Genomic DNA, 26059 nt, shown 5'->3' on the forward strand with positions numbered 1-26059 from the left:
TGATATAATTTACGAAGATTATACCTTTTCTAAACATTCTGTCAAAAAATAAAGTTTTTTTGTCAATTAGTATATTTGAATTTATCCACAATATTTGTTGCATTATTTGTTCTGTCGTTTCTGGAGGATTAAATTGAAATTGCAACCAACTTTCTATGGCTTGTTTTAGAAATAGTGATATTTGGGAGATTATTTTCTTTTCAAATAACTGCAAATGAGTTGTTGTAATCTGAATAAAGGGAAAAAGGCCTTTCTTGAACATTGGGTGAGACAATCTTACTAATTTGCTTGAGAACTAGTTCGGATTTAAGTATAACTTTTGTATGACTGAAGCTTTTAGTGATAGGTCTAATGCTTTAATATTTAATCATTTCTGTCCTCCGAATTCATATTCATTATATAAATATGCCCTTTTAATTTTGTCTGGCTTGCCGTTCCAAATAAAATTGAATATTTTTTTCTCATATAATTTAAAAAACGGTTCGCTAGGCGTAGGCAAGACCATAAGCAAATAGGTAAACTGGGATAATACTAAAGAGTTAATCAGGGTGATTTTTCCACAAATTGACAGGTATTTTCCTTTCCATGGTAGTAAGATCTTATCTATTTTTGCTAACTTTCTATAAAAATGTATTGAAGTGAGATCATTTATTTCCTTTGGGATATGTATTCCGAGTATATCCACATCACCATCAGACCATTTTATTGGTAAACTACATGGTAATGTAAAAATTGTATTTTTTAATGATCCAATACGTAATATAGTACATTTGTCATAATTTGGTTGTAATCCAGAGAGGTTAGAAAATGTATCTAGATCCTCTATGAGGCTGTGGAGGGATTCTAGTTGTGGATTTAAAAGAAAACATGAATCATCAGCGTACAATGACACCTTTGTTTTTAAGCCCTGTATTTCTAATCCTCTGATATTATTATTGGATCTGATTTTAATAGCTAACATCTCGATGGCCACAATAAATAGATATGCCGATAGTGGACAACCTTGTTTCACTCCTCTTGACAGTTAAAAACTTTCTGAGAAATAGCCATTATTTACTATTTTACACCTAGGGTTACTACACATGATTTTGACCCATTTTATAAGAGATTCTCCAAAATTGAAATGCTCCAGGCATTTATATATAAACCCCAGTCGAACTTTATCAAATGCCTTTTCGAAGTCTGCTGAATGAATAGCAGGCCTGGTTTCCCATATTTTCCATAGTGTTCTATTGTTTCCAATACTTGCCTTTATTAGCTCCAATGTATCTTCCATGTAAAAAAACCTGTCTGATTAGAATGAATAATATCCGACAATACCTTTTTAATTCTATGCGCTATACATTTTGCTAGAATTTTTGCATCACAACACTGAAGTGTAAGGGGCCTCCAATTTTGTAAATGGACTGGATCTTTATATTTTCCACTTGTATCCTGTTTCAGTAATAATGAGATCAGACCTTCTTCTTGAGGGTCAGATAATCTACCATTTACATAGGAGTGGTTAAAACATGCTAATAACGGTCCTCTTAGTATATCAAAAAAGGTTTGGTATACCTCGACTGGTATGCCATCCAACCCTGGAGTTTTCCCAGACTTAAAGTCTTTAATTGCATCCAGAAGTTCCTCCTCTGTAATTTCACCTTCACATGAGTCTTTCTGTGTGGCTGTTAATTTGACATTATCAATAGAAAACAAATCTCTACAATTAGCTTCAGTTAGAGGAGATGGAGGCGACTGAAAGGAAAACATATGCTTAAAGTACTTTGTTTCTTCCTTCAAAATATCATTTGGTGAATTATGGGTGACTCCGTCAATTGTAACCAGTTTCATTAAGTTCTTTTTGGTAGCATTCCTATGTTGAAGATTAAAAAATAATTTTGTGCATTTTTCCCTATATTCCATCCAGTTTGCTTTATTTTAATAATATATTACACTTGATCTTTCTTGAATAAGTTTCTCCATTTCTTTTAGTTTTTCCTCTAATTTATTCTGAGCCTCTATGTTACAGTTTTTATTGCCATCTATCTGTTCTGTTAGACTTTCTATTTCCTTTCTTAGTATAAACTCTTTTGACCTAAATTGCTTTAGTTTTCGAGATGAGTACTGAATTACATGGCCTCTAAAGGCACATTTAAAGGTGTCCCATACAATAAGGGGATTCGCTGTACCTATGTTATGTTGGAAAAAGTCAGTTATAAATTCCTTTGTTCTAATTATAAATAAATTATCATCCAATAGGCTTTGATTAAATGTCCAATATCCTCGCCAACGTGGAAATTCAGTAAGAGTAATGTATATGCCTATTATATGATGGTCCGACCGCATTCTGTCCCCTATCAACACTTTCTTTTTACTTTTGGTGCCAACGAGAATGAGATAAGAAAGAAGTCAAGACGACTAGCTTGATTCAGTCTCTGCCATGTATATCTCACTAGATCAGTATATTTAAGCCTCCATATATCAACTAGTTATAATGTATCCATGACATTCACAATTTCCTTAAGAGCATGTGGGTGATTGTTTGTGGTGTGATTTCCTTTACGGTCCATTGAGCTATTTAAAACAGTATTATAATCCCCCACCATAATAATATTGTCTTGAATTGCTTGCAGGGTTGATAATTTATTATATATATTGTCAAAGAATTGTGGATCATCATTATTTGGTCCGTAAAGGTTAATGAGCCATATATGTTTATGGTCCAATAACATATTTAAAATAATCCATCTACCTTGCGTATCTATTTGGACAATTTGCACATTCGGATCGAAATTACTATTAATTAATATCATCACCCCTTTTGAATTTCTTTGTCCATGGGAGAAGTATATTCCCCCCCCCCCCATTCTTTTTTCCACGCTACTTCATCTCAAATTGTTGAATGAGTTTCCTGTATACAATAGATATTATATTCCTTCTCTTTGAGCCATGTAAATATTGTTCTTCTTTTGTTATTATCAGCTAAGCCATTACAATTATAACTGGCTATACTTATTTTACCATACCCCATAATGAGATACAAGTTTCAAGTCTATTTATCATTATATATGTTTGTAAATTTACCAATAAAAATACCATAATGATTGAGTATCCATATAGCTGTACCGTGATATTTGCATTGCTACGGAGTAACCCTTCAATTGTTCTCCACTAATTCCCCCGCTAAAGCCCCTCCCCATCCCAAGTTGAGCCATCATCCCAGTGAACAGCATCCCACCCACGTCCCTCCGGATCCCTATGGCCCCGAGAGACCAGGACCCATCCATCGAAAACAGCACACAGTGCCACCCACAAAACAGAAGCAGATTAACCGCCAAAAGCATTTCCAATGCTTTCACCTCTATATATATATATATATATATCTACAGTGGGGGAAAAAAGTATTTAGTCAGCCACCAATTGTGCAAGTTCTCCCACTTAAAAAGATGGGAGAAGCCTGTAATTTTCATCATAGGTACACATCAGAGATGTGAGAAAAAAAATCCAGAATGTGAGAAAAAAAATCCAGAAAATCACATTGTAGGATTTTTTATGAATTTATTTGCAAATTATGGTGGAAAAAAAAGTATTTGGTCAATAACAAAAGTTTCTCAATACTTTGTTATATACCCTTTGTTGGCAATGACGCAGGTCAAACGTTTCCTGTAAGTCTTCACAAGGTTTTCACACACTGTTGCTGGTATTTTGGCCCATTCCACCATGCAGATCTCCTCTAGAGCAGTGATGTTTTGGGGCTGTCGCTGGGCAACACAGACTTTCAACTCCCTCCAAAGATTTTCTATGGGGTTGAGATCTGGAGACTGGCTAGGCCACTCCAGGACCTTGAAATGCTTCTTACGAAGCCACTCCTTCGTTGCCCGGGCGGTATGTTTGGGATCATTGTCATGCTGAAAGACCCAGCCACGTTTCATCTTCAATGCCCTTGCTGATGGAAGGAGGTTTTCACTCAAAATCTCACGATACATGGTCCCATTCATTCTTTCCTTTACATGGATCAGTCGTCCTGGTCCCTTTGCAGAAAAACAGCCCCAAAGCATGATGTTTCCACCCCCATGCTTCACAGTAGGTATGGTGTTCTTTGGATGCAACTCAGCATTCTTTGTCCTCCAAACACGACGAGTTTAGTTTTTACCAAAAAGTTATATTTTGGTTTCATCTGACCATATGACATTCTCCCAATCCTCTTCTGGATCATCCAAATGTACTCTAGCAAACTTCAGACGGGCCTGGACATATACTGGCTTAAGCAGGGGGACACGTCTGGCACTGCAGGATTTGAGTCCCTGGCGGCGTAGTGTGTTACTGATGGTAGGCTTTGTTACTTTGGTCCCAGCTCTCTGCAGGTCATTCACTAGGTCCCCCCGTGTGGTTCTGGGATTTTTGCTCACCGTTCTTGTGATCTTTTTGACCCCACAGGGTGAGATCTTGCGTGGAGCCCCAGATCGAGGGAGATTATCAGTGGTCTTGTATGTCTTCCATTTCCTAATAATTGCTCCCACAGTTGATTTCTTCAAACCAAGCTGCTTACCTATTGCAGATTCAGTCTTCCCAGCCTGGTGCAGGTCTACAAATGTGTTTCTGGTGTCCTTTGACAGACAGCTCTTTGGTCTTGGCCATTGTGGAGTTTGGAGTGTGACTGTTTGAGGTTGTGGACAGGTGTCTTTTATACTGATAACAAGTTCAAACAGGTGCCATTAATACAGGTAACGAGTGGAGGACAGAGGAGCCTCTTAAAGAAGAAGTTACAGGTCTGTGAGAGCCAGAAATCTTGCTTGTTTGTAGGTGACCAAATACTTATTTTCCACCATAATTTGCAAATAATGTCACGCCCTGGCTCTGGGGACTCTTAAATGTTGAGCCAGGGTGTGGATTTTTCTATGTTTAGTTTTCTATGTTTTTTGTTCTAGATCGTTTAGATCTATGTTGACCAGGGTGGTTCCCAATCAGAGGCAGCTGTAGCTCGTTGTCTCTGATTGGGGACCATACTTAGGCAGCCTGTTGGCACCAGTTAGTTTGTGGGATCTTGATCCGTTAAGGTTTGGTGTGTGTAACCTCAGGACTTCACGTATCGTATCGTTTAGTTTTGTTGTTTTGTTTGTGTGTTTTGTATCAATAAAGATGTATGCTTATCACGCTGCGCCTTGGTTCCACGAGTCATCAGTCAACGTGCGTGACAGAAGATCCCACCAAAAAAGGACCAAGCAGCGTGTCCAGGAACAGACAGCCTGGACTTGGGAGGAGATCCTGGACGGGAAGGGATCCTGGACTTGGGAAGAGATTCAGGCCGGAATGGATCGCCGTCCTTGGGAGGAGACTGTAGAGGCGCGCTACAGAGAGGAGCAGCGGCATCGCAGAGGGTACCGGCCGAGGAGGAAGCCCGAGAGACAGCCCCAATATTTTTTTTGGGGGGGGGCTATAAGGGTGGTTGGCGGAGCCTAGAGTTAGAGCAGAGCCAACTCCCCGTACTCAGGCTAGGAAGCGTGAGACTGGGCAGGCTCCGTGTTATGCGGAGCCACGTACTGTGCCGCGTGTGTTCCGGCACAGTCCTGTACGTCCGGTGCTAGCACCACGCACGTGTCGTGCTAAGATGGGCATGCAGCCAGGACGGGGTGTGCCGGCTCAACGCTCGTGGCCTCCAGTACGCCTCCTCGGTCCCGTATATCCTGTACCAGTGCCACGTGCTGTAGCACCAGTACGAGTGCACAGCCCTGTACGTCCTGTGCTGATGCCTCACACATATTGTGTGGAAATAGGCATTCAGCCAGGACGGGTTGTGTCAGCTCTCTGCTCCAGACCTCCAGTCCGCCTCCACAGTCCGGCCCGGCCCGTTCCGGCTCCCCGCACCAAGCCAGTGGTGCGTGTTCCCAGTCCAGCCCGGCCTGTTCCTTCTCCCCGCACCAAGACAGTGGTGCGTGTTCCCAGTCCAGCCCGGCCTGTTCCTGCTCCCCGCACCAAGCCAGTGGTGCGTGTTCCCAGCCCGGTCCGGCCTGTTCCTGCTCCCCGCACCAAGCCAGTGGTGCGCGTCCCCAGCCCGGTCTGGCCTGTGCCTGCTCCCCGCACCAAGCCAGTGGTGCGCGTCGCCAGCCCGGTCCGGCCTGTCCCTGCTCCCCGCACCAAGCCTGTGGTGCGCGTCGTCAGGCCGGTCCGGCCCGTTCCTGCTCCCCGCACCAAGCCAGTGGTGCGCGTCGTCAGCCCGGTCCGGCCCGTTCCTGCTCTCCGCGCCAAGCCAGTGGTGCGTGTGTCCAGTCCGGCACGGCCCGTGCCTGTTCCACCGGTCCGGCACCGGTCAGCTGCTCCACTCCGGAGTCAGAGCAATCCGCTCCACCGGGGTCCGGTCCAACTCCAGTCAGCGGATCCACTCCGGAGCCAGAGCAATCCGCTCCACCGGTGTCCAGTCCAGCTCCGGCCAGCGGCTCCAGTCCGGAGCCGGTAAGGTTTGGTCCACCGTCGTCGGGTCCAGCTCCAGTCAGCGGGGCCAGACCAGACCAGGGGCGCAACGGGGAGGTGGAGAAAAGGTGGTGGTCACGCCCGGAGCCGGATCCGCCTCCGAGGCGGAATGCCCACCCGGCCCCTACCCTCTTGTGTTTGTGGGGGGGGGGTACTGGCTCTGGGGACTCTTAAATGTTGAGCCAGGGTGTGGATTTTTCTATGTTTAGTTTTCTATGTTTTTTGTTCTAGATCGTTTAGATCTATGTTGGCCAGGGTGGTTCCCAATCAGAGGCAGCTGTAGCTCGTTGTCTCTGATTGGGGACCATACTTAGGCAGCCTGTTGGCACCAGTTAGTTTGTGGGATCTTGATCCGTTAAGGTTTGGTGTGTGTAACCTCAGGACTTCACGTATCGTTTCGTTTTGTTGTTTTGTTCGTGTGTTTTGTATCAATAAAGATGTACGCTTATCACGCTGCGCCTTGGTTCCACGAGTCATCAGTCAACGTGCGTGACAAATAAATTCATTAAAAATCCTACAATGTGATTTTCTGGAATTTTTTCTCTCTCAATTTGTCTGTCATTGTTGACGTGTACCTATGATGAAAATTACAGGCCTCTCTCATCTTTTTAAGTGGGAGAACTTGCACAATTGGTGGCTGACTAAATACTTTTTTCCCCCACTGTATATAACTATTTAAAAAAAAATATGCATATCCTATTTTCCATCATTATCAATTAATATGCGTAATAGCGTCGGCAGTTCACGATAATAATGCCCCCCCAACATCCCCATCCCCCCCACAACAGATGCCAGACAAGCAAACACGCACATACTCACATATTCCAACACACTCAACCCCCCCTGAAGGTACATGTTTATTCTAAAGATCAGAGCTTTACCATTTACTGGGTAAATCCACAACACATGTCTATAAAAGACAACAGCAGCCGTACAGTCTGGGAGACATAACTGGCGGCTGTGATTATCATATCTGTATAATTAAGGATGAATCAATGTACGGGTAGTATGGGGCCTAATGCATTTAAATGAGGGTTGGCTCACGCGGGAGAGATAGCTCAGCAGCTGGTAAATCACGCAGTCCTATGGGACATAGAAAGAGAGACAGGGATGTATCATGACATGTCTGAATGCTGAGCTGAACACAGTTTGAAGCCGAGGGAGTGAGGGGGCTTAGGGAAGGTTGTTGCTTGATTGAGACACCACCAGGAACCCTGTTTATGCCATGAGAGATGTCAGAGCTCCTGTGTGTAATGTGGTGCTTGGATATGGCAGCCCTATAAACGGATGAGAAGAACAGACCATGGTTCACTTCACACACACCACTCAGGGGCAAAGACCAGGCAGGGCATTTCATATGCATTTGGGATATGCATTGCTGTCTAATACAAGCGATAATCACACCTCAAAGACCTCAATATATTTCCTGTTTTGTTTTCCAGGCATCCTCACATCATAACAGGAGGTGGATGTCACATTGAAATAGCTTACAGTAAAAAAAAAAATGCTTTGCTGCCAGTGCTATTTTCATCTCTATAGGAAAAACTAAAACAAAACAAAAACCCTGTCATAACCCTGACATAATAGCCTGCTTCTGTTGTGATAGGGGCCTGTCTGCAGTAAGTGGTTTAGATGATTACTGTGTCACGGTGGAAAGCGAAGCCGTTTGCACTGGAGTTCGTTTACCTAGTTTTATTTGGCAGGTAGAACTGTATTTGCCTTGTAACCTTGCTGTAGACTGACTTGCAAAGGAGTAGGTCCTCACAGAAACAGCTGTGTACCTGGGCCTGAACATCTCGCCATGGCGATGACAGAGGACCCAGGGCGTTAAACATAATTCGAGTGATTTATGCACGAGATGAAGAGCACGTTGTCAGAAGATGGGCCGGCTGGGCTGGCTCGTAGTGCAGGTATTATGTGAGGTACATCTACTGCTCTCTAACTGACACATCAGCTGAGCCAAGCCTCTCCTCTGTGCATTACTATCTTTTAACCTGCACATACTGTCAGCTGCGGCATAGCTATTGTTTATGTACAATAGGTCATAGTTTCACTCTTTGTTTCTGATAACATGGCCTGTGTTCGTGATATAAAGCACCCAGTTTTATTGCAGCAAGTGGAGGAATAAGGAGAAAATGGATGTGTTAAGCACTTTAAGCTTTTTTTCTGCTTCATCTTCTAGGCAAAGGCTGTCTTAAGTCAATCTCGCTGCGGGACACAGTGGGCTCTTGCTGTGAGTGTGTGAGTGTGTGTGTGTGCATGTGTGTGCTTTGCGTGCGTGTGGGAGGGAAGGAAAGCTGTTGCTTGTTCTCTCTCTAGAGGCCAGCACCCCAGGTCCCAACACGGTGATGACTCTTGCTCAAGCCATATCCAACAAGCCACACAGCTATTCAGTTGTGTGAATATACAAGCAACAGATGCCAGAGTGAGGAGAAAAGAGGGCTGTTGCCAAGGGAGATCTATATAGTCTATGGCCATTAGTGCTAAAGCATTTCAGTCTGCACAATAAAAGGCACAGAAGGATTATCTAGATTCTAAAGTGTGTGTGGGCATATACTTTTTAAATATCATTATCTATCCTCATGCGTTGAACTAATGTCTAGCCTCATTGTTGAGCCACTATCCAAAATTGCCTGCTGTTATGGAAAATACAATGCTGTTCATGGCCAATATCCAATTATACTGTAATGCAAACTAATGCTGGCCCATCCATATTGTTACCATTATCTCTGTTAGCTAAGTGATATGTGGAATGCCAGTAGGTCCCGGTGAGTCTGACCTGTATCCGGTTGTTCTCCAGTGCATTCTCCAGCTCTAGTTTGGCTGCAGCTTTCTCCTGCTGGTGGGTCTGCCGTAGCTGTTCTATGGCCGAGGCGTGGAGGTGGTTGAGCTCTGAGCGCAGAGAGGCTAGGAACCAGATAGAGAGAGACAGACAGGGTCCTTAGGGAGCTCCCCTGGCTAATTAAAACACATTCATCATACAGTACATCCCTCTACCTCTAACAAGCTATATGATGGAATGTTCCAGCGTTGATCTTGATTCCTACAGGGAGGAGTGTGGGGCTGTTTTTTTAATTAATTTTTTATTTAACCTTTATTTAACCAGGTAAGCCAGTTGAGAACAAGTTCTCATTTACAACTGCGACCTGGCCAAGATAAAGCAAAGCAGTGCGATAAAAACAACAACACAGAGTTACATATGGGGTAAACAAAACATAAAGTCAAAAATACAACAGAAAATATATATACAGTGTGTGCAAATGTAGCAAGTTAGGCCATAGTGCAAAATAATTACAATTTAGTATTAACACTGGAATGATAGATGTGCAAGAGATGATGTGCAAATAGAGATACTGGGGTGCAAATTTGCAAAATAAATAACAATATGGGGATGAGGTAGTTGGGTGGGCTAATTTCAGATGGGCTGTGTACAGGTGCAGTGATCGGTAAGGTGCTCTGACAACTGATGCTTAAAGTTAGTGAGGGAGATAAGAGTCTCCAGCTTCAGAGATGTTTGCAGTTCGTTCCAGTCATTGGCAGCAGAGAACTGGAAGGAATGGCGGCCAAAGGAGGTGTTGGCTTTGGGGATGACCAGTGAGATATACCTGCTGGAGCGCATACTACGGGTGGGTGTTGCTATGGTGACCAATGAGCTAAGATAAGGCGGGGATTTGCCTAGCAGTGATTTATAGATGACCTGGAGCCAGTGGGTTTGGCGACGAATAAGTAGTGAGGACCAGCCAACAAGAGCGTACAGGTCACAGTGGTGGGTAGTATATGGGGTTTTGGTGACAAAACGGATGGCACTGTGATAGACTACATCCAATTTGCTGAGTAGAGTGTTGGAGGCTATTTTGTAAATGACATCGCCGAAGTCAAGGATCGGTAGGATAGTCAGTTTTACGAGGGCATGTTTGGCAGCATGAGTGAAGGAGGAAATAGGAAGCGAAATAGGAAGCCGATTCTAGATTTAACTTTGGATTGGAGATGCTTAATGTGAGTCTGGAAGGAGAGTTTACAGTCTAACCAGACACCTAGGTATTTGTAGTTGTCCACATACTCTAGGTCAGACCCGCCGAGAGTAGTGATTCTAGTCGGGTGGGCGGGTGCCAGCAGCGTTCGATTGAAGAGCATGCATTTAGTTTTACTAGTGTTTAAGAGCAGTTGGAGGCTACAGAAGGAGTGTTGTATGGCATTGAAGCTCGTTTGGAGGTTTGTTAACACAGTGTCCAATGAAGGGCCAGATGTATACAAAATGGTGTCGTCTGCGTAGAGGTGGATCTGAGAGTCACCAGCAGCAAGAGCGACATCATTGATATACACAGAGAAAAGAGACGGCCCGAGAATTGAACCCTGTGGCACCCCCATTGAGACTGCCATAGGTCCAGACAACAGGCCCTCCGATTTGACACATTGAACTCTATCTAAGAAACCAAGGCTATTTAGTCTGCCAATAAGAATGCGGTGGTTGACAGAGTCGAAAGCCTTGGCCAGGTCGATGAAGACGGCTGCACAGTACTGTCTATTATCGATCGCGGTTATAATATCGTTTAGGACCTTGAGCGTGGCTGAGGTGCACCCATGACCAGCTCGGAAACCGGATTGCATAGCGGAGAAGGTACGGTGGTATTCGAAATGGTCGGTGATCTGTTTGTTAACTTGGCTTTCAAAAACTTTCGAAAGGCAGGGAAGGATGGTATAGGTCTGTAACAGTTTGGATCTAGAGCGTCACCTCCTTTGAAGAGGGGGATGACCACGGCAGCTTTCCAATCTCTGGGGATCTCAGACGTTACGAAAGAGAGGTTGAACAGGCTAGTAATAGGGGTTGCTACAATTTTGGCAGCTAATTTTAGAAAGAAAGGGTCCAGATCATCTAGCCCAGATGATTTGTAGGGGTCCAGATTTTGCAGCTCTTTCAGATCATTAGCTGTCTGAATTTGTGTGAAGGAGAAGCGGGGGGGGGGGGGGGGGGCATGGGCAAGTTGCAGCGTAGGGTGCAGAGCTGGTGGCCAGGGTAGTGGTAGCCAGGTGGAAAGCATGGCCAGCCGTAGCAAAATGCTTGTTGAAATTCTCGATTATTGAAGATTTATCGGTGGTGATAGTGTTTCCTAGCCTCAGTGCAGTGGGCAGCTGGTAGGAGGTGCTCTTATTCTCCATGGACTTTACAGTGTCCCAAAACTTTTTGGAGTTAGTGCTACAGGATGCACATTTCTGTTTGAAAAAGCTAGTCTTTGCTTTCCTAACTGCTTGTGTATATTGGTTCCTAACTTCCCTGAAAAGTCGCATATCGCGGGGGCTATTCGAGGCTAATGCAGTACGCCACAGGATGTTTTTGTGCTGGTCAAGGGCAGTCAAGTCTGAGGAGAACCAGGGGCTATATCTGTTCTTATTTCTGAATTTTTTGAATGGGGCATGCTTATTTAAGATTGAGAGGAAAGCACTTTTAAAGAACAATCAGGCATCCTCTACTGACGGAATGAGATCGATATCCATCCAGGATACCTGGGCCAGGTCAATTAGGAAGGCCTGCTCGCTAAAGTGTTTTAGGGAGCGTTTGACAGTGATGAGGGGTGGTCGTTTGACCGCGGACCCGTTACGGACGCAGGCAATAAGGCAGTGATCGCTGAGATCCTGTTTGAAGACAGCGGAGGTGTATTTAGAGGTTAAGTTAGTCAGGATGATATCTATGAGGGTGCCCATGTTTATGGATTTAGGGTTGTACCTGGTAGGTTCCTTGATCATTTGTGTGAGATTGAGGGCATCTAGTTTGGATTCTAGGATGGCCGGGGTGTTAAGCTGCAATGGGTGGTTTAGTTTATGAGGGCTACAAGTGTAGCATTTACCTAGTATGGTCCCCTATTACTACATACAGTATGAACATTCTCTCTGAAGGTCCTTACTCAGTATGTAAAAAAAGTGCACTATCCTTGTCTTACCCAGCATGGCCCTCGTTATTTGGGCACTAACCCGGTGTGTCTCCCTCCCTGCCAGGGCCCTTAACCCAGTGTGAGACCCTGTGACCATTCCCCATCAGGCCCTAACCCAGCATGGCTCTTACCCAGCATGGCCTTGCCCTCGTCCTCCAGCTCGAAGCGTAGTGTCTGCAGCTCCTGCTCTGACTGTTGTTTGAGGGTCTCTATGCTGTGTCTGTGGGCCTCTCTCAGAGACTGGAGCTCTATGTGGTGCTGCTGCCGCAGACGCTGCTCCAGTTCCTACACACAGAGGTCAAAGGTCAGGAGTGACACACAGGTTAGGACAAACAAATGACATATCAATTATTTTCTAGAACCTTTTGGCACGTATAACCGGTTTTCACCTGGTTGATGATGCTGGTTAACCAGTTGAAAAAATAACCATTATGTTCATCCCTAGAAGGGATGGTCTGAAACATATACGAAGAGTTCAGATGGTCAAGAGAAAGAGACACTGATCAGATTGGGAGAATCTGGCAACAGCATCAATTTAACTTAACCAGTATATTGCTGTGGGACTTAGTGTAGTTCAATAACATAAGGACTGGGAGTTACTCAGGCAGTGGCATGGCACCAGGGAGGGTGAAAGGGGAAAACCTTGCATGGAGCCAAAATACATATTATAGACAATATTGCTGATCACGCTGGAATTATATTACAATCAATGAGCACTTAAGCATATCATCAGCAGCTTGATGCGGCTATTGGAAGGCTGCCCTATGTTTTCCAGCAACAGAGGCGAACAGCACACATTACACCACTCTAAACTCAATTGAGAAGATAGAGCCGTTAACATGGCGAGGATACAGTCAAAACCTCATGAAAACACCTCTCATATAACACTCCAATCTCTTGAGAGTAGATAAAGAGAGAGACAGAGAGCAAAAGAGAGAGAGAGAAAGGAGAGAGTTGCGAGAGCAAGAGAGCAAGAGAGAGCGACAGAGACTGAGACAGAGAGAGACTGAGACTGAGACAGAGAGAGACTGAGACAGAGAGAGACTGAGACAGAGAGAGACTGAGACAGAGAGAGACTGAGTGATAACGGCTAAATCTAACTACAAACACAGACTTGTCCAACTGGCAAAGGAAATAGCTGAATGGGAACATCCAATAGTTGTTACACAGAGGACACAACACCAGATTGATAGGGATCAAACAAGATTAAGATTAAGATGGAAATAGAAAGATAACAGTGCATTTCAATCAACATATGACTTGTATAAGACCAAATCAAATAGGCCTTAAAGAGTAGACTTGGGCGATATACCGTTTGTACCATATACCGACGGTATGATTTTCAATACCGTATATTTTTAAAAGATGGTATAATAATAATACCAATAATTATGCATCTGGTTTGCTAACTTGCTAGCTCAGTGGCTAGATGTCAAGGTCAAGCTTCTTGGTTACAGCTGAGACATTCAATCCCCTCCTGGATCAAGATCCCTGTTTGCTTTTTTTTATGTGGAAATAGTGCCTCTTGTGTGCACGTCCAGTAATACCGTATACCCCGGTATGGTACAGAAGCGGTATGATGATTTGAAAATCTGGATACCGCCCAAACCTATTAAAGAGTAAACAGGAATAAATCAGTGGAGGCATGATGTTCTTAGAAATGATTCTGGTTGTTGAATGCTGTACAACAGTTAGTGGTTGAGCCGCAGCAGTGTGAAGGGTGTGTGTGTGTGTGTGTGTGTGTGTGTGTGTGTGTGTGTGTGTGTGTGTGTGTGTGTGTGTGTGTGTGTGTTTGTGTTTGTGTGTGTGTGTGTGTGTGTGTATACAGTACCTTGCAAAATAATTCAGACCCCTTGGATTTGTTCAAATATTTTTGTGTTACAAAGTGGGATTAACATTTATTTAATTGTGATTTTTTCTTCAACAATCTACACTAATACTCTGTAATGTCAAAGTGGAAGAAAAATTTGAACACTTTTTAAGATTATAAAAATGTAATAACTAAAATATAGTCGTTGCATAAGTATTCGGCTCCCTGAGTCAATACATGTTAGAATCACCTTTGGCATCGATTACAGCTGTGTCTTCTTGGGTAAGTCTATAAGAGCTTTGCACACCTGGATTCTGCAATATTTGCCCATTATTATTTTCATAATTCTTCAAGCTCTGTAAAGGTGTTGGGGATCATGGCTAGACAGTAATTTTCAAGTCTTGCCATAGATTTTCAAGCAGATTTAAGTCACCACTGTAACTTGGCCACTCAGGACCATTCACTATCTTCTTGGTAAGCAACTCCAGTCTAGATTTGGCATTGTGTTATAGGTTATTGTCCTGCTGAAAGTCTCTGGTGTAAAGCAGACTGAAGCAGGTTTTCCTCTAGGATTTTGCCTGTACTTAGCTCCATCCCGTTTCTTTTTATCCTAAGAAACTCCCCAGTATTGGCCATCAAGCATACCCATACCATGATGCAGCCACCACCATACTTGAAAATAAGGAGGTACTTACTCAGTGGCTTTTCATTTAGGCCAAAAAGTTTATTCCTTTGGTGTTTTTTGTTGTTGTATTACTTTAGTGTCTTGTTGCATACGTATGCATGTTTTGGAATAGTTTTATTCTGTATATTTGTATTCTTCTTTTCACTCTGTCATTTAGGTCATTATTCTGGAGTCACTACAATGTTGTCGATCCATCCTCAGTTTTCTCCCATCACAGACATTGAACTCTGTAGCTGTTTTAAAATCACCAATGGCCTTATGGTAACATACTTCAGCATTTTTCTCCCTGTCCTCTGTTCAGAAGGACGACTGTATCTTTGATGTGTCTGGGTGGTTTAATACATAATCCACAGCACAATTCTTAAAGAGATATTCAATGTCTGATTTGTTATTGTTACCCATCTACCAATCATTGCCCTTTTTATGAGGCTTTCGGAAAAGCTCACTGGTCTTTGTAGTTGAATCTGTGCTTGTAATTCAATACTTGACAGAGAGGCTTATAGATGTTGTATGTATGGAGGACAGAAGAAGGGTTAGTTATTCAAAAATCATGTCAACCCCTATTATTTCCATGTAATTTATTATGTGATTTGTTAATCAACATTTTTGTCCTAAACTAATTTAGGCTTGCCTAAACTAAGGGGCTGAATATTTATGCAACGTCTATATATTAGTTATGAATCTTTTATTTATTATTATTTTTATTATTTTTCACTTTCACATTTGAGTATTTTGTGTAGATTGTTGACCATAAAATGACAATTAAATCAATTTTAACCCCACTTTGTAAAGAAATCTAAGGGGTCTGTGACACATTTTGTTGTTGTTTTGGCTCTGTACTGAAGTTAAAGTGCAGACTGTCAGCTTTAATTTGAGGCTATTTTCATCCATATCGGGTGAACCGTTTAGAAATTACAACACTTTTTGTACATCATCCCTCCATTTTAGGGGATCAAAAGTATTGGGACAAATTCACTTACACTAACGGTCAAAAGTTTTAGAACACCTACTCATTCAAGGGTTTTTCTTCATTTTTACTATTTTCTACATTGTAGAATAATAGTGAAGACATCAAAACTATGAAATAACACATATGGAATGGTGTAGTAACCAAAAAAGTGTTAAACAAATCAAAATATATATTTTTTATTTGAGATTCTTCAAATAGCCACCCTTTGCCTTGATGACAGCTTTGCACACACTTGGCATTCTCTCAACCAGCTTCATGAGGTAGTCACCTGGAATGCATTTCAATTAACAGATGTGCCTTCTTAAAAGTTAATTTGTGGAATTTCTTTCCTTCTTAATGCGTTTGAGCCAATCAGTTGTGTTGTGACAAGGTAGGGGGGGTATACAGAAGATAGCCCTATTTGGTAAAAGACCAAGTCCATATTATGGCAAGAACAGCTCAAATAAGCAAAGAGAAATTACAATCCATCATTACTTAAGACATGAAGGTCAGTCAATACGGAACATTTCAAGAACTTTGAACGTTTCTTCGCAAAAACCATCAAGCGCCATGATGAAACTGGTTCTCATGAGGACCGCCACAGGAATGGAAGACCCAGAGTTACCTCTGCTGCAGAGGATAAGTTCATTAGAGTTACCAGCCTCAGAAATTGCAGCCCAAATAAAGTAATAGACACATCTCAACATCAACTGTTCAGAGGAGACTGTGTGAATCAGGCCTTCATGGTCGATTTGCTGCAAAGAAACCACTACTAAAGGACACCAATAATAAGAAGAGACTTGCTTGGGCCAACAAACACGAGCAATGGACATTAGACCGGTGGAAATTTCCCACCGTAAAGCATGTAGGAGGAGGTGTTATTGTGTGGGGGTGCTTTGCTGGTGACATTGTCTGTGATTTATTTAGAATTCATGGCACACTTAACCAGCATGGCTACCACAGCATTCTGCAGCGATACGCCATCCCATCTGGTTTGGGCTTAGTGGGACTATCATTTGTTTTTCAACAGGACAATGACCCAACACACCTCCAGGCTGCGTAAGGGCTATTTTATCAAGAAGGAGAGTGATGGAGTGCTGCATCAGATGACCTGGCCACCACAATCCCCCGACCTCAACCAAATTGAGATGGTTTGGGATGAGTCGGACCGCAGAGTGAAGGAAAAGCAGCCAACAAGTCCTCAGCATATGTGGGAACTCCTTCAAGACTGTTGGAAAAGCATCCAGGTGAAGCTGGTTGAGAGAATGCCAAGAGTATGCAAATCTGTCATCAAGGCAAAGGGTGGCTATTTGAAGAATCTCAAATCTCAAATATATATTTATTTGTTTAACACTTTTTGTGTTACTACATGATTCCATATGTGTTATTTCATAGTTTTGATGTCTTCACTATTATTCTACAATGTAGAAAATAGTAAAAATAAAGAAAAACCCTTGAATGAGTAGGTGTTCTAAAACGTTTGACCGGTAGTGTATATGTGTATTAACGTAGTCAAAAGTTTAGTATTTGGTCCCAGATTCCTAGCACACAATGACTACATCAAGCTTGTGACTCCACACAATTGTTGGATGCATTTGCTGTTTGTTTTGGTTGCGTTTCAGATTATTTTGTGCCCAATAGAAATGAATTGCAAATAACGTCATGTGTCATTTTGGAGCCACTTATATTGTAAATAAAATAGAACACTTCTACATTAATGTGGATGCTACCATGATTATGGATAATCCTGAATGAATTATGAATAATGATGAGTGAGACAGTTACAGACACACAAATATCATACCCCCAAGACATGCTAATCTCTCACCATTACAATAACAGGGGAGGCTAGCATGTCTTGGGGGTATGATATGTGTGCGTCTGTAACTTTCTCACTCATCACCAGGCATAATGGGACCCATCTCGTCCAAAAAGTTGACTCAAGTTTGCCAAAAAGCACCTGGATGATCATCAAGACTCTTGGAAGAACGTTCTATGGACAGATGATTCAAAAGTATAACTTTTTGGACGAGATGGTTCCAGTAATGCCTGGCGAAAACCAAACACTGCATTCCACAGTAAGAACATCATACCAAAGGTCAAGCATGGTGGTGGTGGTGTGATGGTTTGGGGATGCTTTGCTGCCTCAGGACCTGGACGACTTGCCTTAATAGAAGGAACCATGAATTCTGCTCTGTATCAGAGAATTCTACAGGAGAATGTCAGACCATCCGTCTGTGAGCTGAAGCTGAAGCGCAGCTGGGTCATGCAGCAAGACAATGATCCAAAACACACAATCAAGTCTACATGAAAATTGCTAAAAAGCAACACATTGGAAGTTTTGGAATGGCCTAGTCAAAGTCCAGACCTAATCCCAATTGAGATGTTGTGGCAGGACTTGAAACGAGCAGTTCATGCTTGAAAACCCACACGTCACTGAGTTAAAGCAGTTCTGCATGGAAGAGTGGGCCAAAATTCCTCCACAGCGGCGTGAGAGACTGATCAACAACTACAGGAAGCATTTGGTTGGAGTCATTGCAGCTAAAGGTGGCACAACCAGTTATTGAGTGTAAGGGGGCAATTACTTTTTCACACAGGGGAATTGGGTGTTGCATAACTTTGTTTATGAAATAAATGAAATAAATATGTAATTGTTGTGTTATTTGTTCACTTATGTTCCCTTTGTCTAATATTAGGTTTTGGTTGAAGATCTGATAACATTCAGTATCACAAATATGCAAAAGTAGAGAAAATTAGAAAGGGGGCAAATACTTTTTCATAGCACTGTAAGTGAATTTGTCCCAATACTTTTGGTCCCCTAAAATGGGCGGACTATGTACAAGAAGTGCTGTAATTTCTAAACGGTTCACCCGAAATGGATGGAAATACCCTCAAATTAAAGCTGACAGTCTGCACTTTAGCATCATAGTCATTCTATCATTTCAAATCCAAAGTATGTAGTGTAGTATCTAGATGTGAACTGTTAGCCGGTGGTCTGTGCATTGTGTTTGTGCTTTAACCAACTCCTCTGTGTGTTTGTTCATGTATAGCTTGACAATGATAAGAGGAGCTGGCTACAGTACACGGTATGGGACCAGGCTAGTTCATTTTCAGGTCCAAAACCCTGGGTCTGTTAAGTCTGTGTGCACACACCGGGTAGTTTGTCAATCTTAACTCCATTACAGTCAGTCAATAATCATGAATTAGCTGTTAGAAACACATGTAGCAGGAGAGAGCCTATATCATTGTGTGCCTATTCATTCAGCTGATACTATGTAAACCGGTGCACGAATGAAAAATAAAAATAAGCTTGAAAGGCGCATAATCTATAGCTTGAGAGAACCACAAGAGACACCGTATTTGACGTGTTCATACCTCGACCTAGGTGATTTGTTGAAATCGCGACACTGTGAAAAAGTAGCTCCTAGATTGGATGTTAAAGTATATGTGGGGAAGATTTGTAAGCATTTTTAATTGGCCTTGTATAACAGTGCCTGTCATGTAAATAGATCATATCAGAGGATATGTGTTCCCCCTGCAGGCAAGGTGAAACTGGATTTGTCCCTAATGCCTCAAACAAGACAATTCAGTTTGCCTTTGTCCTCATAAAACATGTCTAGAACAAACTAAACCCTTAATACATTTACCCCTGCAAAGGTTTATACATTTTAGAACAACTTTGAGTCAACCTAGCCCGTATTCAAGAGCGAACAGCTATTGAGATAAATGTGTTCCTAGGGGTGGTATATTCTTTTATTAGCAGACATGAAAGACTTTTCGGCCCATTCAATCACCGATGACTCATGGGTCTTTTGCTTCTAATCCAATCTGTGGCTGGAGAGGTGAGACAGAATGCTTGGGGACATTGTGTCAGCTTTGCACAACTCTGCATGACCCCTTCAAATAAATTCAATCCGAGGGTTTTTGAATCTCAAAAGAAGCCTCAGAGTAAGGTTGAATGTATTTCAAAATGACCTTGACTGTATAATGGAATGTTAAGTGCAGAAAAACAAATTGCTTCTGTTTTCTTTGGAAGGAAAGGTTCAGTGTTAAGTGAAAAAGTAAATGTCTTTATATTTTTCAGAAGTCTATATTTTCATGTACTGGGTGTGTCTGGATTGATTAATGGGTTCTGATTCATACTTCAACCTTCATTATGAAATGCCCGGACTAGTATTGAGATGTCAGTGTTTTGGGGTATAGTCAGTAAGTCTGTTATATGTAAAGATGGAGAGGGGGGCATATCTGTTGTGCCAAAAAGTGGTACACGCTCTTTGGCTATCAGTGTTTCATTTTTGTGAGGAACAAATGCAGCCTTCTCCAGCTGAGATTGTGCCACAGTGAACCCAGCAGCCCGGGTGCGTTTACTTATTAAACACCAGTGAATAAATGAACGGAACCCATCACCTTGCTGAACTAGACCTTCACAGTTTGCCCATGTATGAGCCTGGCTGGCAGGCTGCCTTTCAAGCATGAACCCATGCAACTAAATGTATGACCCGCGCTGATCGATATAGCCCCCTCTCGCTACACAACTCACTCTCATGTCCTATAAAGAGCTTTAGGAGCAGAAGGGCTGATTTAAAAAGATATGGATCTGAGCAGGAAGCTAATGCTAACACTGGGGCTCCTGGATGAGACTGGTTTATGGATCAGAGTTATTGCTGACAGCAAACTCATCACCATCTGAATTACTATTACACAGATGCCTCGTCAGATTCCTCAGACATTCCCATATTATTACATTACTGCACTACATTACTCATAAGCTGCTGTAAAGATGCCCTGGAACAATATTAGCTGTGTTGCATCGTAATTCCATCAAAAATTATGCTGCTGCTGCTCCGTAGCCTATTCGTTTTAAAGTGAAAGAATTGAAAAGCAGTGTGTGTCCCAAACAGCAATAATGAAATCAGGGTCAGGTCCAAATCACTGATCCGCTCAGAAGTCAACTGCTCCACGTCTCTGGTAATGTTGATGGACTCACTGTTGCAAAAGTCCATCTGGCCACATCACCAGCAATTTCACCAGTAAATCTCCACTGTCTCTCCTCATTCTCTGTACCTGACTGATATCCAGTCTTACTGACACATCAGAGCCTATTCTGGCCCATCATGCCTCAAATATCTAATCTAGTGCTCTAAAGTCACTATTAGGGAGCTTTCACACTGGCAGTGACTCTAACCACTTGTAAGCTGACAGAGCTAGATAAAGGGTAGAGTGTAGGGCAGTACCCTCTGGAGCAGAGTCTCTTTCCAATGTTCATGTCAATGAGAATATACAGTATGTCAGCTAAAAGAGTCAGATGGTATTTCTGAGTTCATTGGCAACACAACTATTCTACTGTGAAATTGTTCTCTGGATGTGAAGGGTCATGGGCAATGACATGATCGACGGTAGACAGAGGGGGATGTGGGTGGTAATCAGATGGGTGTTACAGAGTTCTGTTCTGAGACAGGTTCTAGACAGACAGTTCTAAATGATCACACCTTGAGGTCGTGCTGGCGGGTCTCCTCCAGGTCCTGCATGGCGCAGCAGTGGGCCTCCTGCAGGCTGTGTTCCCTGCGCTGGTACTCCAGCTGCAGCTCCTGGAGCTGCTGGCTCAGGTGCTCCCGCTCCTGGCTGAACTGGGAATGCAGCTGCTGCAGGGAGCTCTGCGACTGAGACAGCTGCATCTCCAGACTCTGCTTCAGCAACGAGATCTGACGAAAGGGAGGAGTTGAAGGGAAAGGGAGAGAGAGGGGGTAGAGAGGAGAACCGATTGGATCAGATTGCACATAGTGTCATTAGCTCCTATTTTACAGGTGTGAGAGACCTGTTTGTCTGTATATTTCATTCACTAACCTAGGCCTACTTCGTTAACAACAAAAACAGATATCAATTTTTCCCACTAGCTAGTTATGACCTGAAGAAACACAACATTAATTTTTTGTTGGAGGGTGCAACAAAAAGTCATTTTTAAACCAATTATACCCTCATAATCCTTATTTCAATAGGGTAGGCCTGCAGCAACTTTGGCTGCTTTATGCTTTGCAAACTTTGGCAGCACCTTACATGTACTGTTGTTTACGTGTGATCAACAGCTCAGTGTGTGATCAACATGAGAGCTCAGTCACGCCACATTAATCAGCCAGGCCTCATTAGGAGTTACAGCCTATTACTACTGGGTATTATTACTGTGAATAATGAGATCGACCGGGCCCAGAGCAGGAGAGGAGGAATGTGTGGGAGGAAAAGATCCATGGTGGTGACACCTCCATAAGTCACCCTGACTCTGCTGCTAGCTGGAAGGAAGCATCTGGAGCTACACCTTTAAGTAGGAGCTCAGAGTCAGAATGCCCTCCTTCCCCCCACATGCATAGATTTTTCCAGCATCTGCGTAATATAAAATGTGGACAACAAACAGTATGGAGTGCACAGAGCATTATCAATGTTATAATGCAGGGAGAGTATTAGTTTGGCACTGGGAGGAAAAATGACACAGTGATACTGTGGACATGTGGCAGACAGACTGCAGTGCTGCTGACACTAAAGTGGGGCCATTGACAGAAGACATTCACACCTCCCATAGAATCAATACCTACACTGCCTTGGAGAGAACAAGAGGCGACACACAGGATCTGGACAGCTGTAATGCTCACTCAGTGGTGTGCCAGACTTATTATCAGATTCATCTGCTGCAAAATGTGTGACTGCTATCAAAATTGCACTAACCGTGAAGAGGGATAAGAGGCTGCTGAATGCCTTCCATTGGGACCTGAGCGCAAACAAACATCGTTCCTAACTCAGAGGAGACTCAGATGTGGTTATTATGGCACAGCAGAGAGAGCAGGAGGTACAGTAAATCACACGCCACTCAGAGAGGCTGTAATTCTGTCTCATCAAAAGAACAGAAATATACACCTTTCACAGAGTCAGGAAGAGGAAAACACTCCAGTGTGAAGCGTACCAAGAGTCAGTTACAGAGCATAAAGATAATATCAATGTTCAGAAGAAGGCAGATTTAGGTAATTAGAGTTTCATGCGTGTTGCCTGGGAACTGGATGACGTTGGTTTACTGCAGTAGCAACCAGTCACAGTGGTTCTACAACAACTTTCTATGCATAGAGACGAGTGAAGAGAGAAACCACACACACGTTGGCACATTCAACACTGCAAGTGTCCCCCACAAGAAACACTCACCTGCGTACAGCACACTGTAGCAAAAGGAAAATGGATGCTGTGAAACCAGCATCGTTAGTGCAAGCCAGGGCAAGTCCACACAACGCCATCATGCTAGCCACTCACACCAGTTGAATATACTGGTATTTGTCTGTAAACACAGTATACTGAGGGGGAAATAAAGAGCGCAAAGTGGAGCAGGTGTGTAAGTGGACTTTAGACTAAAAGCTTAGACACGCCGGTAGGATTGTCAAACGTTTGCCTGCCGACAGTACTTAACACCTCTGAACAGAGTGTCGGCAGTCAATCTATTTTGTGTTCACACAGCAAAGACCTTGGAAGTAGTCAGCCACTCAGCCTTGTTAAAATACTCCAAACCAGAAGGTGGCAGTAGCGTTGTTTGGCAATGCATATCTGTGTTAATGCTATTTGCGTTAATGTTGCTATTTTGTAGAAAGCCCTTGTTGATACTAGCCAAATGGCCACAGCTTGATAACTACCTAGCAAGATGACGTAGAAACTATTTAATTCACTCCCCATAATCCCATTCTGCCAGTGCCAACCCATAGCCAAATGTTTAGCTAGCTAGCTAACTTTAGCATATTCGCTAACTAGGACAACGTAGCTAGCTAGCTAGCTAAGGACACTGCACTAACCCAGGCAGCTGTTTCATGGAAACTAGCTAATCCATTGTGATTTCCTTATAATGTCAATACTAGCTACAGTGGTTAGCTATCTTGGAGGATGTGTTTAGTGTTGTGTGCATTGCGTCTGTGCACTTAGCTAGTTACCATTCCATAGCCTACATTGCATATGAAGTGTGACTGGCTCATCCGTAGATGTACGGAGGAAATGCCCTAATTTGTTCCTTTTTTTGTTGGCTCCCCCACGTGGGAGTCGTGCTCTCTGATTGGCTCAATGTCAAGTTGTTGGCCACTGACGAGCATAGCGATTGTACAAGTAGAATCGGTAGGTTCGTCGCAACCGCGTCGGCACGCAGCAGCTACCGCTTTTGGTCTAGCAAGAGAAGGATCGGCCTCCCACTGTGACAAGTACCTATCGGCAGTCATAGGCAGTAAGATTCTCGGTGTGTTTCATGCTTACATTACTGATTGACTTATGTAAAGCTTCACAGTGCTGAGTGGCGCTTTGGGTGTGAACAAATTACACAGGAACACAGGGAAACATTCAGGAGTCAACAATGTCAAAATAAAGGCAACAAAAATTATAAAAGGGGCAGAGAGGGGAAGGCGGCCAGGTTAGGGTAGCTCTTTATCAGGGAGTGGTTGAGGGATAGCCAAGTTGGTGAGGACAGAGGAGACCCCTTTTTCTCTACATGATTGAAAACAACAGGAAAATATGAGCAGCACTGCCTATTTCAATGTCTGAACAGAGGACAAGACAACGTGAAATATGGTGATATCTCAGTTTAGTCTCTAAAAATATATGAAATTACTTTCTACTGTCAAACCTAATTATTATCTGTGAAATGCCCTGAATGTTAATGCAATTAGCATGTACAAGTGCTTTAAAAGTTTTCGTTTTTAATTAGATTTGATTGGCCCATTCAGTCCCCTTCACAGGGCTACCAGTGCCAGTTTGGGAAGATTTAAAATGTCGTAATTTGAATAGATAAATTCACCATGTTTTATCTTCATACAATTTGTGTGAGTGACAGTGCTAGCTACAGCTGCAGTGGGAGTTACAGCTAAGATAACAGAATAGGCTTCTCAGCAGTCTTTCAATGTCATGGCTTGTATCTGTATGTGTACGGCGAGGCCCTGAGCACTCTCCTCTCACCTATTCATGGACATTTGGAAGTGGATGATTTAATATTGTATGACATACAGTGGCTTGCGAAAGTATTCACCCCCCTTGGCATTTTTCCTATTTTGTTGCCTTACAACCTGGATTTAAAAAATGGATTTTTTGGGGGGTTTGTATAATTTGATTTACACAACATGCCTAGTTCTTTGAAGATGCAAAATAATAAGAAGAAATAAGACATAAAAACAGAAAACTTGAGCGTGCATAACTATTCACCCCCCCCAAAGTCAATACTTTGTAGAGCCACCTTTTGCAGCAATTACAGCTGCAAGTCTCTTGGGGTATGTCTCTATAAGCTTGGCACATCTAGCCACTGGGAGGTTTGCCCATTCTTCAAGGCAAAACTGCTCCAGCTCCTTCAAGTTGGATGGGTTCCGCTGGTGTACAGCAATCTTTAAGTCATACCACAGACATTTCAATGTTTCCCCTTAAACCACTCAAGTGTTGCTTTAGCAGTATGCTTAGGGTCATTGTCCTGCTGGAAGGTGAACCTCCATCCCAGTCTCAAATCTCTGGAAGACTGAAACAGGTTTCCCTCAAGAACTTCCCTGTATTTTGCGCCATCCATCATTCCTTGAATTCTGACTAGTTTCCCAGTCCCTGTCGATCAAAAACATCTCCATAGCATGATGCTGAACCACCATGCTTCACTTTGGGGATGGTGTTCTCGGGGTGATGAGAGGTGTTGGGTTTGCGTCAGACATAGCGTTTTCCTTGATGGCCAAAAAGCTCAATTTTAGTCTGATATAGGCTTCTTACTCTCCATTGATATAGGCTTATTACTCTCCATTTATCCTTGAACCCAGTCATAATGTTGACATGGGGCAGAGTATGCTGTGTATATCACAGTAAAGGTTTTCACAGGTCCACCGAACCCGATTACCCGGGATCCAACTCGTGTTCCAACTGGGTCGGATCCAGAATTCTGTAGTTGACCCTCCGATCCAGGTCGGATCGGATTTGATTGTCACGGGTCTCGGGTATGTGTAATTATAATTATAGACCCGAACACGACTGCTGCAGTAGAGAGAGAGAGAATTGTATGCTGCTGCTCAGGCTTTTCACGAGATTGGCGTGTGTAGCTTGTTGTTGTTGTCGGTGAATCACAAGTCATCAAAGCGGCACTAGCCTCTGGCAAGCAAGTTAGGAGATCAATGGAAGATGGAACTAAAATGATGGAATTAAAAGTTAAACGTGAAGGATAGGCTTTGCGCCCCCTTGGGCTCATGCGGTGGAGGAGATCTTCGTGG

General features: G+C 43.0%; 1 protein-coding gene across 1 annotated transcript in view; it reads right to left on the reverse strand.

Moving 5' to 3' along the window:
* Nucleotides 1-26059, reverse strand: part of fam184ab (family with sequence similarity 184 member Ab) — a gene marked incomplete at its 3' end in the record, with an annotated part of 157216 nt that overhangs the window by 20813 nt on the left and 110344 nt on the right. The window contains exons 10-13 of the mRNA XM_084149574.1: nucleotides 24087-24119; nucleotides 21311-21523; nucleotides 12509-12662; nucleotides 9230-9357 (exon numbers count right to left, since the gene is read on the reverse strand). Coding sequence (XP_084005700.1) covers nucleotides 9230-9357; nucleotides 12509-12662; nucleotides 21311-21523; nucleotides 24087-24119 — 528 coding nt within the window. The remainder of the gene's footprint in view (nucleotides 1-9229; nucleotides 9358-12508; nucleotides 12663-21310; nucleotides 21524-24086; nucleotides 24120-26059) is intronic.

Source organism: Coregonus lavaretus, assembly GCF_964263955.1.
Source record: "Coregonus lavaretus genome assembly, chromosome: 31".
Lineage (NCBI taxonomy): Eukaryota > Metazoa > Chordata > Actinopteri > Salmoniformes > Salmonidae > Coregonus > Coregonus lavaretus.